Here is a 17,437-nt window from a genome sequence, read left to right on the forward strand (position 1 = left end):
ACTTTCACCGCATCATCTTTTAGAATTTGAAATAGCTCAACTGGTATTCCATCACCTCCACTAGCTTTGTTCATAGTGATGCTTCCTAAGGCCCACTTGACTTCACATTCCAGAATGTCTGGCTCTAGATGAGTGATCACACCATCGTGATTATCTGGGTCATGAAGATCTTTTTTGTACAGTTCTTCTGTGTATTCTTGCCACCTCTTCTTAATATCATCTGCTTCTGTTAGGTTCATACCATTTTTATCCTTTATTGTGCCCATCTTTGCATGAAATGTTCTCTTGGTATTTTGAATTTTCTTGAAGAGATCTCTTGTCTTTCCCATTCTGTTGTTTTCCTCTCTTTGTTTGCATTGATCACTGAGGAAGGCTTTCTTATCTCTCCTTGCTATTCTTTGAAACTCTGCATTCAAATGGGTATATCTTTCCTTTTCTCCTGTTTTTCGCTTCTCTTCTTTTCACAGCCAACCACTTTGCCTTTTTGCATTTCTTTTCCTTGGGGATGGTTTTGATCCCTGCCTCCTGTAAAATGTCACGAACCCTCCATCCATAGTTCTTCAGGCACTCTTATCAGATCTAATCCCTTGAATCTATTTGTCACTTTCACTGTATAATCATAAGGAATTTGATTTAGGTCATACCTGAATGGTCTAGTGGTTTTCCCTATTTTCCTCAATTTATGTCTGAGTTTGGCAATAAGGAGTTCATGATCTGAGCCACAGTCAGCTTCCAGTCTTGTTTTCGCTGACTATTTAGAGCTTCTCCACCTTTGGCTGCAAAGAATATAATCAGTCTGATTTGGGTATTGACCATCTGGTGATGTCCATGTGTATAGTCTTCTCATGTGTTGTTGAAAGTGGATGTTTGCTACGACCAGTGCATTCTCGGCAAAACTTTATTAGCCTTTGGCCTGCTTCATTCTGTACTCCAAGGCCAAATTTGCCTGTTACTCCAGGTGTTTCTTGACTTCCTACTTTTGCATTCCAGTCCCGTATATTGAAAAGGACATCTTACACACTAGCAAAGTAATGCTCAAAGTTCTCCAAGCCAGGCTTCAACAGTATGTAAACCGTGAACTTCAGATGTTCAAGCTGGATTTAGAAAAGGCAGAGGAACCAGAGGTCAAATAACCAACATACATTGGATTATCAAAAAAGCAAGAGAGTTCCAGAAAGTCATCTACTTCTGCATTATTGACTATACCTAAGCCTTTGACTGTGTGGATCACTGCAAACTGTGGAAAATTCTTCAAGAGGTGGGAATACCAGACCACCTGACCTGCCTCCTGAGAAATCTGTATGCAGGTCAGGAAGCAACAATTAGAACTGGCCATGGAACAAAAGATTGGTTCCAATAAGAAAGGAGTACATCAAGGGTGTATATTGTCACCCTGCTTATTTAACTTATATGCAGAGTACATCATGAGAAACGCTAACCTCAGATATGCATATGACACCACCTTTATGGCAGAAAGCAAAGAACTAAGGATCCTCTTGATCTTGATGAACGTGAAAGAGGAGAGTGAAAAAGTTGGCTTGCAACTCAACATTCATAAAAGTAAGATCGTGGTGTCTGGTCCCATCACTTCATGGCAAATAGATGGGGAAATAGTGGAAGCAATGACAGACTTTATTTTTGGGGGCTCGAAAAATCACTGCAGATGGTGACTGCAACCATGAAATTAAAAGACGCTTACTCCTTGGAAGAAAAGTTATGACCAACCTAGACAGCATATTAAAAAGCAGAGACATTACTTTGCCAACAAAGGTCCATCTAGTCAAAGCCAAGGTTTTCCCAGTAGTCATGTATGGATGTGAGAGTTGGACTATAAAGAAAGCCGAGCACTGGAGAATTGATGCTGTTGAACTGTGGTGACAGAAGACTCTTGAGAGTCCCTTGGACTGCAAGGAGATCCAACCAGTCCATCCTAGAGGAAATCAGTCCTGAATGTTCATTGGAAGGACTGATGTTGAAGCTGAAACTCCAATCCTTTGGCCACCTGATGTGAAGAGCTGACTCACTGGAAAAAACCTGATGCTGGGAAAGGTGAAGGAGGGAAGAGAAGGGGACGGCAGAGGACGAGATGGCTGGATGGCGTCACCGACTCGATGGACGTGAGTTTGAGTAAGCTCTGGGAGTTCGTGATGGGACAGGGAGGCCTGGCGTGCTGCAGTCTATGGGGTTGCAAAGAGTCAGACCTGACTGAGCAACTGAACTGAGGCGTATTTTGAAAGATCAAAAGTGTTTTTTGTGATTTTGAAAAATTTTAAGCACATTTGAGAAGAAAGGCTCTGGAATCACACTATATAGGTTGGAGTCCTGGCTTTTCCACTGATAAATACTTTTACTTCCTGTGCCTCTGTTTTCATTATCTGTAAACACACTCCATAGAGCTGTTGTAAACATTAAATGAAATCCTTCAGGGCGACGAGGGGGCGGGCCGTGCGCGGGAGTCCATGTGGGCGCCTGCTGCCGGGAACCGCGCGGGTCGCCATGGCGGAGCTGCAGCAGCAACTCCGGGTGCAGGAGGCGGTGGACTCCGTGGTGAAGAGTCTGGAGAGGGAGAATATCCGGAAGATGCAGGGCCTTATGTTCCGGTGCAGCGCCGCCTGCTGTGAGGAAAGCCAGGCGTCCGTGCAGCAAGTGCACCAGTGCATTGAGCGCTGCCATGCACCTCTGGCTCAAGCCCAGGCCCTGGTGACCAGCGAGTTGGAGAAGTTCCAGGACCGCCTGGCCCGGTGCACTATGTATTGCAATGACAAGGCCAGAGATTCCATAGATGCAGGGAGTAAGGAGCTTCACGTGAAGCGGCAGCTGGAGACCTGCGTGACCAAGTGTGTGGATGAGCACATGAACCTCATCCCAACCATGACCAGGAAGATGAAGGAGTCGCTCTCATCCATGGGGAAATAGCTGTCTGCTAGTGGCCATCAGGGCTGAGGGCAGGAATCGATTTAAAAGGAGGAATGGGGATTTGGGTCTTTTAGGGAGAGTTAAGGAATGAGGAAATTAAGGATGGCAGCAAGTCTAAGGCCTGTGTTTCTTTCCTCTGGACACTGGTTCCTTTGTGTTTCAATCCTAGAAAGTGAAATGGAAAAAAAAAAACGGTGCTAAAATTTGGGTCACAGATAGCACAGGAGGTTTGTTGTGAGCCTGAATTTCATGTGGCAAGTACTTCTGCCAATAGGGAGTCTCCCTTGTCCCAAACCGGGGCCCTCCAAGGTACCAGATTCTCTTACTACACAGATACCAAGAGACCGGCAGGTTCATGTAACCTGCTTATGGTCTACTGGAGTATGAAAAGAGGTGTTTCTATTTGTTGCCCACCTGCTGTTTACCAGAAGGATCACTACAATATTTTCCACATACTAATAAAATCCATGCAGTCACTAATGTCGAAAGGGGCAGGGGGCTTTAGGGGGTTTGTTTTGCTTGTTTTTCTTTTATAGACAAGGGCATGACGTTAAGATGTAAAGTTGGGAGAGGCAGTTTGGATAAAAACTTTGAAAGGGTTCCTGCAGGTACTCATTTCTCCATCAAGATGTGGATGTGTGTTTCTTAAAATTCTCACACATTACATCATTCAGCCTGGAGACCCTGCAAAAATGTAAGAAGCGATATCACACTGGTAAGGGAAGCAAGTGTTCCCTCTCACTGGCAGCCATGGTGGGCCCTGAGGCCGCCTGCAGCAGAGTCAGCCAAGCGACAAGACAATGTTACAGTGACGCTTGGCCTTGAAGGGAAACAGGATTTTGACAGTATTATATGCTCATATTCAGGAACGAACAGTGAAAGAGGAACTATTAGCTACTTAAATAAGAGGGTTGTGAAGTACGGGCTTTGGAAAAATCTGTTTTTCATGAAACAGAATGAAAGCCTAAACCCAGTATTGCTTACTTTGCCCCCTGAAATAACAGAGCTTTGTTGAGACAATCCCCTGGCAACAAAAAAGTCAAGGGAGGAAAAGTAAGCAACTCGGGGATGAACTGCGATAAAGGGACTGCCCTCCATTACCAAATACCACTTTTGCCAGGGCCTTTGCTACATGTGTTGTTCTTGTCCCAGTTCTGGCCCCTTATCATTTTGATAAGGACCTTGTTTTTTTTTTTTACCAACTTAGTACTTGAAATGATAATACTGTCTGTTTGCTGTTTCAAGACTGTGATATATTTTCCTAGTGGTTTGGTTTTCAAAATAAATAAGACTTAATTTTCTTAAAAAAAAAAAAAATCGTTCAACAGAACCTTCAATAAATGTTTACTATTTATTTACCTTAAGTCATTTTAGTTATTTATTCCAAACAAATAATGATTGTATCACTTTTTTCTTTTATTTAAAAATCTTCAAAATGTGGTCCGAGAAAAGAAACCATGGTGGTATGTAAGGTAGCTGTATGCGCTAAATATTGGTCATAAGTTTTCTGAGTGCGGTGCTATGTTTTGGGGGAAATTTTAGACTATTACTTTTTTTTTAAACTGTGTACAGGGCTTTGCAGATTAGCTATAAGTCTGCACTGAGCAGTCTCTGACAATTAGGTATGTCTTTAATAGCTAATTCGTTTTCGAAGATTCCTTCTTGATTCTGTTAACATGAAAAGATGAGGACTCCTACTGTTTACATCCTTCTTATACCAGTCTCCACTCCCCTCAAAAAAGTCTGTTTAAGTAAACATGTGATGAAGTCACAGAGAAAGTGGGGGGCCAGGTTCTTTAGGATCTTGTAGGTCATTTCTGTTTTAATGACTGGCTTTTTCTCTGAGTGAGACGAGCAGAAGCCTTTAGAGAATTTAGAGCAGAGGAGGGTCATGGCCTGGCTGATATTTTAAAAGAATCACACTGGCTGCTGTCTTAAGAATAAACTGTAGAGGCTAAGGGTGGAAATAGGAAGACCAGCTGGAAGACTTATTACAATAATCCTCAAGCTAAGATAATGGTGGCTTGGACTATGTGGAAGCAGGGAAGTTTGTGAGAAATGATTCGATTATGGATATATTTTGAAGGTCAAGTTGACAGGACTTACTAACAAATTAGAGTGGGATCTGAGATAAAGGAGTTGACTTTGACTTTTTCGTTAACTCATTGTCATGCTAGTATAGTTCCTGTAACTTGATCAGGGAATCCTGGTGAAGAGAAGAAAAAATAATTTTCCCTCTACCCTTCTGAGTTCTTAGGTGCGACCTCTGTAATAAAAGACAGATTTACAAAAGAAAAACAAACTGAAGCTTATTAACAAATGTATACTGGGCTTCCCTGGTGGCTCAGTGGTAAAGAATCCATCTGCCAATGCAAGAGATCCAACCTTGGGTTCAATCCCTGGTCTGGGAAAGCCCCACATGCCATGGTGCAGCTAAGCCCAGGAGTCACAGCTTTTGAGTCTGTGCTCTAGAGTCAGGAAGTCCTAACTACTGAAGCCCGTGCACCCTAGAGCTTGTGCTCCCCAACAAGAGAGGCTACCACAATGAGAAACCCAAGTTCCACAACTGGAGGGTAGCCCCTGCTCACCTAATCTAGAGAAAAGCCTGAGCACAGCCAAAAAGCAATATAAATAAAAAACAAACAAACATGTATATTTCATGTATGCGTGGGAAAATACCGAGGGAAAAATGAGTAACTCCCTTAAGTGGCTTAGAATTCATATTTAAATAGCATCTTATGGGGAAAGAGGAGTGGCATGCACAAAGGAGAGTAAATAATTTCCAGGGAAGATGAATGGGGATTTAAAAGATGGGAAGTATGAGTGATGGATTGTGATGAAGTTTGTTTGGATATGGTGTGGACTTTCAGTCTCTTGCTTAGTTAGTTTTCCCTGGTTGATGAAACTCCTGGGGAAGGGATTTATGACAGTTGCGTTCCTTCTGGAGGATCTGGTTTTAGGCAGATAAGTGGCCAGAGAAACTGCACTTGCTTTTGTTTTGAGTGCCTTTAACTCAAAGTAATCAGTATACCAAAAGCAGCATAGGCTGGGGCAGCATGATCTAAACTCCTACAGTCATATTTGGGCTGCCATATTCTGCTACCCTTCACTGGAATAGCAGTGTAAAAAGCAAAATATAAGTTGTATTTTTAACTAAAAATTTTGTTGCTGAAGTATAGTTGATTTATACAATGTTGTATGAATTACTGTTCTACAGCCAGGGGATTCAGTTACACATATGCATGCGTTCTTTTTGTAAATATTGTTTTCCATTGTGGCTTATCATAGGATATTGAATATAGTTCTCTGTGCTATACAGTGGGGACTTGTTCGTCCATTCTATACACAGAAATTTTTATCTGCTAACCCCAACCCCCAACTTGATCCCTCCCTCAGCCCCCTCCCCCTTGACAGCCACCAGTCTATTCTCTGTGGCTGTGATTCTGTTTCTATTTAAAAATATGAATTCTAGAAGTAATAAAACATAGTTTAATTATTAAACTTACTATTATTCTAAAATTGACTGACAATAAATTTAGGTCTAGGATATGATAAATAGCAGTGAAGTGCTCTCGGGCCATTTACATGCTCTACCCCCTTTTTAGTGATGTTAAAAATAATATCTGTGCTTTCTCACTCATGTGTAAATGTTTAGAAGAACCTTTTGGAATCATAACCGTCATTAAAGCAAAGGAATTGGGACTGTGCTTTGCACTGTACCATTGTCTCTCTTGGTTTATGTTGCCATTTTGCTGCTTCTTTTCCTATTTGGTAGTATTTTGGGTGCTGATTTTTAATCTGATTGCAGGGGCAAATGGAAAAAGTATGCTTTGATCTGCCATTCTCTTCTAGTTGCATCTAATTATTTTTAAATTTTAATTTTAGGTAGTGAAACAGTTTCGTAGTGGTGGTTACAATACATTGGTGTCTACTTGCGTTGGTGAAGAGGGTTTGGATATTGGAGAAGTTGACCTTATAATATGTTTTGATGCCCAGAAGAGCCCGATTCGTCTGATACAGCGAATGGGTAGAACTGGCCGCAAACGTCAGGGCAGGATTGTTGTTATCCTTGCTGAAGGACGAGAGGAACGTGTAAGTAAACTTGTGGAAGCGTAATCTGACAGTCGAAATTTGAGAAACAGAGCCTAAAGACAGGAATCAGTCTGTTCACATTCAAAGTCCAAATAATCTGTAGGTAATTGTGATTGATTTTTGTTTCCCTTTGTGTTAGATACTCCCTATTCTTTTCTTGTAATTAGGAAAATTTTTGACTAGACTCCACTTTATAATTTTTATCCATATAAAGAACCATATCTTTGTACTTCAGTATTAATTTAGCAGCACATAGATATAAAAATCAAGTATTACCTTGTCTGACTATTTCCCTGTGCTTCTAAGGCTTGTTTTTTTTGTGTTTAGTTGTTGTTTTATTAATAACTACAGTGAAGTGAGAATATTTTTTACATTTTAAAGAGTTGCCTAAATCAGTCAAGTTACCCACCAACCAACCAAGAATATGCACTGGGGGTAATATGTTAGCCAGCAAAGCCTAAAATATTTACTTTCTGACCCTTTGTGGAAATTTACTAATGTCTATTCTAAGTGAAAAGGCATTGAGTGATATTCATAAATCTTAGGTGACAGGCCTTTCTAAATATGATGTTGTATGTAATATTATTCTGTATATGTACACTAAAGTGTTACCTAACTTTTATAACTGAGTGGGACTATTTCTGTGGCCAAGTAAATATTTTTAAAATAATTTTACATTAAGGAATTTTCATTAATGACGATAGTTTTAAACAGTTGATTTGAAGTGTTTCAGAAACCCTATGAAAATCATCCTGAAAAATGAATTTCTTTTTCCACCAATACTTTTTATGTGGTTGTAGCATATTCTTATGTAACATCCAATTTATCTACAAAATAATTCTAATAAATGAAATGTCTGGCACCTTAAAAGTCCGTGTATTGTCACTGAGTGGAATTGGGTCCTAACTAATGGTGTTACCTTAGGCAACTCACTTAATCTCTGTTTAAGTGTTAGTTTTCTTATCTGTTAAATAAGTCATAATGGACCACATTTCATGAGTACCTACTTTGTGCTGGACACTGTTAAAAATGTTTCAAATGCATTATTTTACTTAAATCATGTCAACAACGTTGTCAGGGCAGTACTAGGGATTTTCATGTTGTATACAGTAAAGAAAATTGACACAGAGAGAGATGAAGTAACAAGCTGAAATAAAAAAATAGTATTTTTTTTAAAAGCAGTTTATATTTATATATAAATATTAACCTTATTTGAAAATAGCAAGATACTAAATAAAAGACAGACTTTCTTGGTACAATATAGTTACTAAGGTAAGCTTTTATAATAATCTTGAAATGATTTTCATTAAGACTTAAATACGCTTTAAATTTAAAACAACATATATTCTGTTCCTCAAGTATTTAAGTGGATCAGAGTTTAATTTGCTGTTTAGAATACACAGGGTGATATAATAACTGCTTGCTATGGCTAGGTGATTATTATAGAAATAAAATGATTTTGCATTTATTTTTTTCTTGCAGACTTATAATCAAAGTCAGTGCAACAAAAGAAGTATTTATAAAGCTATTTCAGGTAATAGGCAGGTCCTCCATTTTTACCAAGGAAGTCCACGAATGGTTCCTGATGGAGTCAACCCACAATTACATAAGATGTTCATCACACATGGTGTCTATGAACCAGAGAAGCCTTCTCGAAACTTGCAGCGAAAGTCATCTGTCTTTTCATATAGGAATGGTAAATACAGTTTTTTGCATTTGAGACACGCATTTGTTTTTCTGTTATTTGTTAGCAGATCATGTATTGATCTATTTCTTCTATGAGAAAATCAACATACATTCTCGTATGTTATAGGTGTTCCCTTTGAGAAGGATAGAAGAGAGATGATTAATGTGGCAAAGGGAAGGAGGTACTGGCAGTACAGGATGAAAGAAGCTCAGTGTTGGGAAAACTGAAAATATAAGCCCAGAGAATCCTCTTTACAAAATGTAGAAAAGAGGAAAATAGTTTTATTATTGAATAAGCATTAAGCCATATTATAATGTGTGTTGTAAGCAATCCACTAAGTTAAGAGAAAGAAGGAAATTCTACCCTATTCGTTTCAGCAGTATTAATCCTTTGCATCATGTTCTTAAGATTTTAACAGTAACTTGTCTTCTTATGAGAGGACAGCAGCATTTGCTTTACGTTCTTCCATTGTTGTTGTTGTTGTAGTTGCTAAGTCATGTCTGACTCTTCTGCGACCCCAATGACTATAGCCCCGCCAGGCTCCTCTGGGATTTCCAGGGCAAGAATACTGGAGTAGGTTGCCTTTTCCTCTCCAGGAGGGTCTTCCTGACCCAGGGGTCGAACCTGCGTCTCCTGCATCGGCAAGCAGATTCTTGGCTCAGAGCCACCTGGGAAGCCCATGCTCTTTCATAGTTCATCCCAAGTTCAGCCAGTAATTGAGGTGGCCACTTGCGTTAGCTGGTTGCCTTGATCCTCATCCTCCCTGCTGCCTCAAACAATAAGGAATCTGCCTGCAATGGAGGAGATCTGGGTTCAGTCCCTGGGTTGGAAAGATCTCCTGGAGAAGGGAATGACTACCCACTCCAGTGTTTTTGCCTGGACAATTCCATGGACAGAGGAGTCTGGCAAGGTACAGTCTATGGGGTCACAAACAGTTGAACACAACTGAGCACCTAACACTTATCCAAAGAAATAATAAAACTTCTGTCTCTATGACAAGCAGATAGGGAGAGCTCAGAGAAAGGTGCCAAGGCTAAACTCCCCAGGTGCCTGGGAGATAGGGACACTGTCTTCCTCGATGTTTACATTTCAAAGAGATGTCTCCTGGGTCCTTAAGAAAATCATTTCTGGTTGAAAATCTGGCTAGAGACTTGCTTTACCTTTACAAACATTTGCATGCATATCAGAGAGTTAAATAAAGAATTTGGGAATATTAATAAGTATCTGTGGAATTGCTTTCAGAGAAGCAGGGGGAATTTCTGCAAAGGAGAATTTTTTTTATTTTTTTTATTTACTGTTACACCAGATAGTGGTGTAACCAGAAGTTAGACTAAGCCAGTGATACTGAGCCAGTGAGAAATAAATATTGATCCTTTGATGCCAGGGAGCATCATCAGGAGAGGACTAGCTTAAGAATTGCAGAGATTTTGGTGATATCAAGAAAATATCTTGAAATATTAAAGAATCATAAAATATATTCTAAACTTTGGAAGAAACCTCAGGGATCATCTGGTCTAGTTACTTACCAAGGTAGGGATGTTTTCTGTACCATGTTTATTGTTGTTTTTTTCTATGTACAGTAGATAAAAGTTTTATTAGACTGCGGAGTGTTGTTTCATGGAAATGAAGATAAGCATGTTTCACACAAGACATTTTGCCATGAAGTGACGTGAAGTCACTCAGTCATGTCCAACTCTTTGCGACCCCATGGACTGTAGCCTACTCCTCGGTCCATGGGATTTTCCAGACAAGAGTACTGGAGTGGGTTGCCATTTCCTTCTCCATGTACCATGCTTGTTAAATGTGTGTGTGTGTGAGTATTCAGTCTCTAGGTCATGTCTGACTCTTGAGACCCTGTGGACTGTAGCCCACCAACCTCCTCTGTCCATGGGATTTCCCAGACAAGAATAGTGGAATGGGTTGCTATTTCCGTCTTCATGTCAAATGTATATCAAGCCTCAACTTGAACATCTCTGTTAACGGAAATTGTATTCTTTTATGAAAGTTCATTCCATTGTTGATAGTCCATATAAAAGAAGTTCTTTTGTTGAAAAAAAATCAGTCTTTTATCTTTTTTTCATTGATTAAGTTTTGGCTTTGTCAACTGAAAAAAATGCATAACATAAAAGTTGAGAATTATGTTTTATTCAGGGCACTACTGAGGACTATAGCACAGGAAGGAAGCCTCTCAGATAGCTTTTAGGGACTGTTGAAAGAGGCAAGTAGGGAGCCAAGATATATAGGAGTTTTTGCTGGAAAAAAAAAACCTAGTCACTGAATATTAAAAGATGACTGCTAATCCCAGAAAACTAGACCTCTCAAGTTAATGATTTTAGTGCTTTTTATGTATGGGAAGATGCAAGAGTTTCAGCTCACTGAAATTATTCTTTTGATATACATCTTAACTATCTTGGGCAAGTATTCTGTTTTGTTCCATTCTGAACCCCCTCAGGGGCAGCTGCAGTGGCTGATGTTTGATCTCCCCAACAACATCCTTTATTTAGTGAAATGGCAGGTGACTTTCTTTGCCCACAGCTTCTAGACACAAAAATGGATTTGATCTTTGAGTTACTTAGGAGGTAGTTTTTTTATACATTTGAAGACAGTACCTCTTAAGTTTGTTCAACTGACTGTTCCACTGGTTTTCGTTACTATGAAGTTTCCAAATTCTTCCCCCTCCTGGGCACCTTCTTTGGACTTGGTTAAATTTGTTAATGTTCTTTCCTTTAACTCAGAGCCATTAATCAGTGATTTGTGGATATGGCTATTAAACCTAATGCAAATTCACTTAATAGAAATATACCTATCATTTTACAAGACTTTGCCAAAATTATGGTTAAAAATGAAAAGATAGTATATATTTGAATTCTCTTGAATTTATTAAATTAATAGTATCATCAAAACTTGGTTAGATTGGTATACATTTTCTTAATGATCATTTAATTTTTATAGATGTTAATTAACAATATGTTTAGTAATTGTTTCTAAGAATGTTACTAGTTCAGTTCAGTCGCTCAGTCGTGTCCGACTCTTTGTGACCCCGTGGACTGCAGCACACCAAGCCTCCCTGTCCATCACCAACTCCTAAAGTTTACTCAAACGCATGTCCATTGAGTCGATGATGCCATCCATCCATTTCATCCTCTTTTGTCCCCTTTTTCTCGTGCCTTCCATCTTTCCCAGCATCAGGGACTTTTCAAATGAGTCAATTCTTTGCATCAGGTGGCCAAAGTATTGGAGTTTCAGCTTCAGCATCAGTCCTTCCAATGAATATTCAGGACTGATTTCCTTTAGGATGGATTGGTTGGATCTCCTTGCAGTCCAGTGGACTCTCAAGAGTCTTCTCCAACACCACAGTTCAAAAGCATCAATTCTTCAGTGCTTGGCTTTCTTTATAGTCCAACTCTCACATCCATACATGACCACTGGGAAAACCATATCTTTGACTAGATGGACCTTTGTTGGCAAAGTAACGTCTCTGCTTTTTAATATGTTGTCTAGGTCGGTCATAACTTTCTTTCCAAGGAGCAAGCATCTTTTAATTTCATGGCTGCAGTCACCATCTGCAGTGATTTTGGAGCCCAAAAGATAAAGTCTGACACTGTTTCCACTGTCTCCCCATCTATTTGCCATGAAGTGATGAGATCAGATGCCATGATCTGAGTTTTCTGAATGTTGAGGTTTAAGCCAACTTTTTTACTCTCCTCAAGAGGCTCTTTAGTTCTTTGCTTTCAGCCTTAAGGGTAGTGTCATCTGCATATCTAAGGTTATTGAAATTTCTCCCGGCAATCTTGATTCCAGCTTGTGCTTCATCCAGCCCAGCGTTTCTCATGATGTACTCGGCATATAAGTTAAATAAGCAGGGTGACAATATATAGCCTTGAAGTACTCCTTTCCCGATTTGGAACCAGTGTATTATTCCATGTCCAATTCCAACTGTTGCTTCCTGAACTGCATACAGATTTCTTAAGAGGCAGGTCAGGTGATCTGGTATTTCCATCTCTTGAAGAATTTTCCACAGTTTCTTGTGGTCCACACAGTCAAAGGCTTTGGCATAGTCAATAAAAGCAGACGTAGATATTTTTATGGAACTCTCTTCCTTTTTCGATGATCCAGCAGATGTTGGCAATTTGATCTCTGGTTCCTCTGCCTTTTCTAAATCCAGCTTGAACATCTGGAAGTTCACGGTTCATGTACTGTTTAAGCCTGGCTTGGACAGTTTTGAGCATTACTTTGCTAGCATGTGAGATGAGTATAATTGTGCAGTAGTTTGAACATTCTTTGGCATTGCCTTTCTTTGGGATTGGAATGAAAACTGACCTTTGCCAGTCCTGTGGCCACTGCTGAGTTTTCAAAATTTGCTGGCATATTGAATGCAGCACTTTCACGGCATCATCTTTTAGGATTTGAAATAGCTCAACTGGAATTCCATCACCGCCACTAGCTTTGTTCGTAGTGATGCTTCCTGAGGCCCACTTGACTTCGCATTCCAGCATGTCTGGCTCTAGATTGGTGATCACAGCATCGTGATTATCTGGGTCGTGAGGATCTTTTTTGTGTAGTTCTTCTGTGCATTCTTGCCACCTCTTCTTAATATCTTCTGTTTCTGTTAGGTTCATACCATTTCTGTCCTTTACTGAGCCCATCTGTGCATGAAATGTTCCCTTGGTATCTCTAATTTTCTTGAAGAGATCTCTAGACTTTCCCATACTATTGTTTTCCTCTATTTCTTTGCATTGATCTCTGAGGAAGTCTTTCTTACATTACTAGTTCATGTACATTTTTCTGTGCTTTTCTTCTTCCATTTTCTCTGATTTTTCAAATGTCAGTGATTCATCTTGCTAATAAGATAGTGTGTATAAATGTCATCTTTTATATATTTGTATATGATTCATTTAGGCTAGAGGTCTGAATATATTTAATGTGACTAGGAGAAGGAAATATGTTTCTATTCCAAGTCTTAGTGCCTCAGATTGCTAGATCTGAAGAAGACCTGAGAGATCACCTAATTCAAACCTCCTAATTTGCAAAAGCTTTCATGTAATATTTAGGAATAGCTAAGACAGAAGTTTCCTGAGTTCGAATTCAGTATCTTTCTGATTTCTTTTTCTGCCCTTATCTTTATTGGGACCAGAGTTACAGCTTAATATTTTTTTAATCCTTTCCATGTTGGTGATTATTTTCCTTTATAAAGATTATGGAAATAATAAAGGATTAACTTACTATACATTTTTTAAAAGTATATTATCCTGTCTTTTTTTAAAGCAGTAGGTCTTTTTGTCCTTTTTAAACTGTCATCCCACCCCACCCCGCATTTAAGACTTTAGCTAAAACTCTTTTTAGTCTTGTCATCTCTCCCGCATCCATACCTGTTTCAGATAACTTTCTGATAATGTTAGGATAGAATCATGATGCTAGTTTTCATTTGTAGGTGACCTGTTTCTTTCCAGGTCTTAGACAACAAAATGAAGAGAGTCCGAAAGAATATAAGACTGAGAGCTACCTGGTGGGGTTTTGTTGATGAAGGTTAGGTGTAGTTGGGACGGTGCCCTGGTACTTTCAAAAAGGTAAGAGAAGTTTAGGAGATATGTAGAAACAGGAAGTAATAACCAAAGTGTTTATATGAAGAGAGCGAATTTTAAGGACTCGAATTAGTGGTTTAGCAGAAACAAGTAGACATAAACAGAGAGTTTGAGTTGATGTTTTTTATTTTGTGTTTGTCGAGCAGATTTTTTTAAACCTGTTTTCAATTATTTTTTAAACTTCTAGGAATAAAGCAGAGTAATTCAAAGAATGATTGGTTCTTATCAGAAGAAGAATTTAAATTATGGAACAGTCGATATAGGTTAAGAGACACTGATGAAATTCAGGAAATAAGATTGCCTCAAGTTCAGTTTCTATCTTTACACAATGAAGAGAACAGACTAGTAAGTTAAATGTGTTTTCAGATGTCCTTTATAGTGATTATGCAATAGCTTTGGGAGTAAAGAGAATGAATATTAATGATCAGAAGTTCAACTTACAAAAATTAAGAATGTAAGCAGTTTAAAAAAGAATATTAAAGAATAGTCTGTTTTGATAAACTACTGATTTTCTTGTATATACATTTTTACATGACTATAATATATTTACATAAATTCTGACTTTATTACTTTCTTCATATGAACATTTCTGTGTAGGTGTAATTTTTATGATTGTTATATTACTCTGTAATATACTGTACTTTAACTATTTCTCTGTTGTGTTTAGAATTATTTTCAGTATATTACTAATTATGCTATTATGAATGTCTTTGTACAAACTGGTTTTTAATTTTTGTTTTGAAATTACAGTAAAACTTTAAATTGGATATTAGACTTATTTTATTATGAACAAATTATTGATGAGCTTGAGGAAAGTCAAACGAATTGATCAGAGGTTACATACCTACCAGAGAAGTAGAAAAACAACTTCAAGGAAGATACCTTTGAGAAGATTTATGGGGCTTGAAATACTTGGCTTTGAGAATCTATATTTTGTTCACTAATATATTTATTCCTCACTAAAGTGAGGAATGGCAGCAGGCATGATGAATTGGGATCAGTATCACTGAGAGATTATGAATACCTCTTTATGAGCTTCCCTGGTGGCTCAGACGGTAAAAGCGTATGATTGCAATCCAGGAGACCTGGGTTCGATCCCTGAGTCGGGAAGATCCTCTGGAAAAGGAAATGGCAACCCACTCCAGTACTCTTGCCTGGAAAATTCCACAGATGGAGGAGCCTTGTGGGCTACATTCCATGGGGTCACAAAGAATTGGACATGACTGAATGACTTCAGTTTCAGTTTATTAGATTATAGAAAATAATCTAGCAAAAACTCTTAATATGGAATTATATAAACCAGAATATGGCCAAGTAGTAACTAACTCATCTAGCACTTATTTATGTATTTTATTTTTAATGACATAGTTTTCTTTCTAATTTTATAAGCAATATATGTGACAGTTATTTTTAAAATGTATTTAAAAGGATATCTTTGTACTTCATAAAGTTATTTTATTTTTCACCTGAGATTTTAGTTGAAAATACCTAAGTGAATTAAAATTATTTATGCTATGCCAATTATCTGTATATTAAGTATTTTTTAAATCAGTGTGTGAAATCTGAGTATGTGTGTTTTTTGTTATGTTAAATTATCATTAATTAAGACTGAAGAACCAACCACTGGAATTCGTCAGCTCTCTCTCTCTGAGTGGAGACTATGGCAGGATCATCCTTTGCCTACATATCAAGTTGACCATTCAGATCGATGTCAGCATTTCATAAATATCATGCAAATGATAGAAGGAATGAGACATGAAGAGGTAGGAGCCTACTGTAACTTTCTCTTGCTGGTATGATAGTAAAACTAGAATATTTAATCTTTAGTCTTCTTAATTTGAAGTCATTATTAAAAGAAACAAGTACTTATTATAAATAATAATAGCTAGACTATTTTGTTTTCCTATGTAGCTTCTTGTGATCTCAATGGACTAGTTTTCTGTCTTAGGAGAAGTAGGCCTAATTAGAAGAATGCCATCTGTGAATATTGATAGACCAGAGTGAAATTTTAATGTATTTAATGGCTAAAGAGGATCAAGACCATCCCCAAGAAAAAGAAATGCAAAAAAGGCAAAATGGTTGTCTGAGGAGGCCTTACAAACTGCTATGAAAAGAAGAAAAGCAGAAGGCAAAGGGGAAAAGAAAAGATATACCCATTTGAATGCAGAGTTCCAAAGAATAGCAAGGAGAGATAAGAGCCTTCCACAGCAATCAATGCAAAGAAATAGAGGAAAACAATAGCAAGGGAAAGAGTAGAGATCTCTTCAAGAAAATTAGAGATACCAAGGGAACGTTTCATGCAAAGATGGGCTCAATAAAGGACAGAAATGGTATGGACCTAACAGAAGCAAAAGATACTAAGAAGAGGTGGCAAGAATGCACAGAACTACACAAAAAAGATCTTCACGACCCAGATAATCACGATGCTGTGATCACCAGTCTAGAGCCAGACATGCTGGAATGCGAAGTCAAGTGGGCCTTAGGAAGCATCACTACGAACAAAGCTAGTGGCGGTGATGGAATTCCAGTTGAGCTATTTCAAATCCTAAAAGATGATGCTGTGAAAGTGCTGAATTTAATATGCCAGCAAATTTTGAAAAGTCAGCAGTGGCCACAGGACTGGCAAAGGTCAGTTTTCATTCCAATCCCAAAGAAAGGCAATGCCAGAGAATGCTCAAACTACCGCACAGTTGCACTAGTGCTCAAAACTGTCCAAGCCAGGCTTCAACAGTACATGAACCATGAACTTCTAGATGTTCAAGCTGGATTTAGAAAAGGCAGAGGAACCAGAGATCAAATTGCCAACATCTGCTGGATCATCGAAAAAGGAAGAGAGTTCCAGAAAAACATCTGCTTTATTGACTATGCCAAAGCCTTTGACTGTGTGGACCACAACAAACTGTGGAAAATTCTTCAAGAGATGGAAATACCAGATCACCTGACCTGCCTCTTGAGAAAAATGTATGCAGGTCAGTAAGCAACAGTTGGAATTGGACATGGAACAACACACTGGTTCCAAATCGGGAAAGGAGTACTTCAAGGCTGTATATTGTCACCCTGCTTATTTAACTTATATGCAGAGTACATCATGAGAAATGCTGGCTGGATGAAGCCCAGGCTAGAATTAAGAATGATGGGAGAAATATCAATAACCTCAGAT

The 17,437-nt window shown here is 38.6% G+C and overlaps 2 protein-coding genes across 7 annotated transcripts in view; both read left to right on the top strand.

Annotated features, from left to right (window-relative positions):
- Nucleotides 1-17,437, top strand: part of FANCM (FA complementation group M) — a 60,581-nt gene that overhangs the window by 19,960 nt on the left and 23,184 nt on the right. For all 6 annotated transcript variants that reach the window (XR_006344593.1, XM_043922720.1, XM_043922716.1 and 3 more), the window contains exons 10-13: nucleotides 6,802-7,008; nucleotides 8,491-8,704; nucleotides 14,465-14,622; nucleotides 15,885-16,040. Coding sequence is in view for 5 of the 6 variants with exons in the window: in XM_043922720.1 (XP_043778655.1) it covers nucleotides 6,802-7,008; nucleotides 8,491-8,704; nucleotides 14,465-14,622; nucleotides 15,885-16,040 (735 nt within the window). In the remaining variant the exon portion in view is untranslated. The remainder of the gene's footprint in view (nucleotides 1-6,801; nucleotides 7,009-8,490; nucleotides 8,705-14,464; nucleotides 14,623-15,884; nucleotides 16,041-17,437) is intronic.
- On the top strand, nucleotides 2,195-3,929 carry LOC122707062 (protein FAM136A-like). The gene has a single exon (XM_043922727.1). It carries the CDS (start codon nucleotides 2,413-2,415, stop codon nucleotides 2,914-2,916), a length of 504 nt encoding a protein of 167 aa, XP_043778662.1. The 5' UTR covers nucleotides 2,195-2,412; the 3' UTR covers nucleotides 2,917-3,929.

The sequence above is a fragment of the Cervus elaphus genome, chromosome 13, assembly GCF_910594005.1.
Source record: "Cervus elaphus chromosome 13, mCerEla1.1, whole genome shotgun sequence".
NCBI lineage: Eukaryota > Metazoa > Chordata > Mammalia > Artiodactyla > Cervidae > Cervus > Cervus elaphus.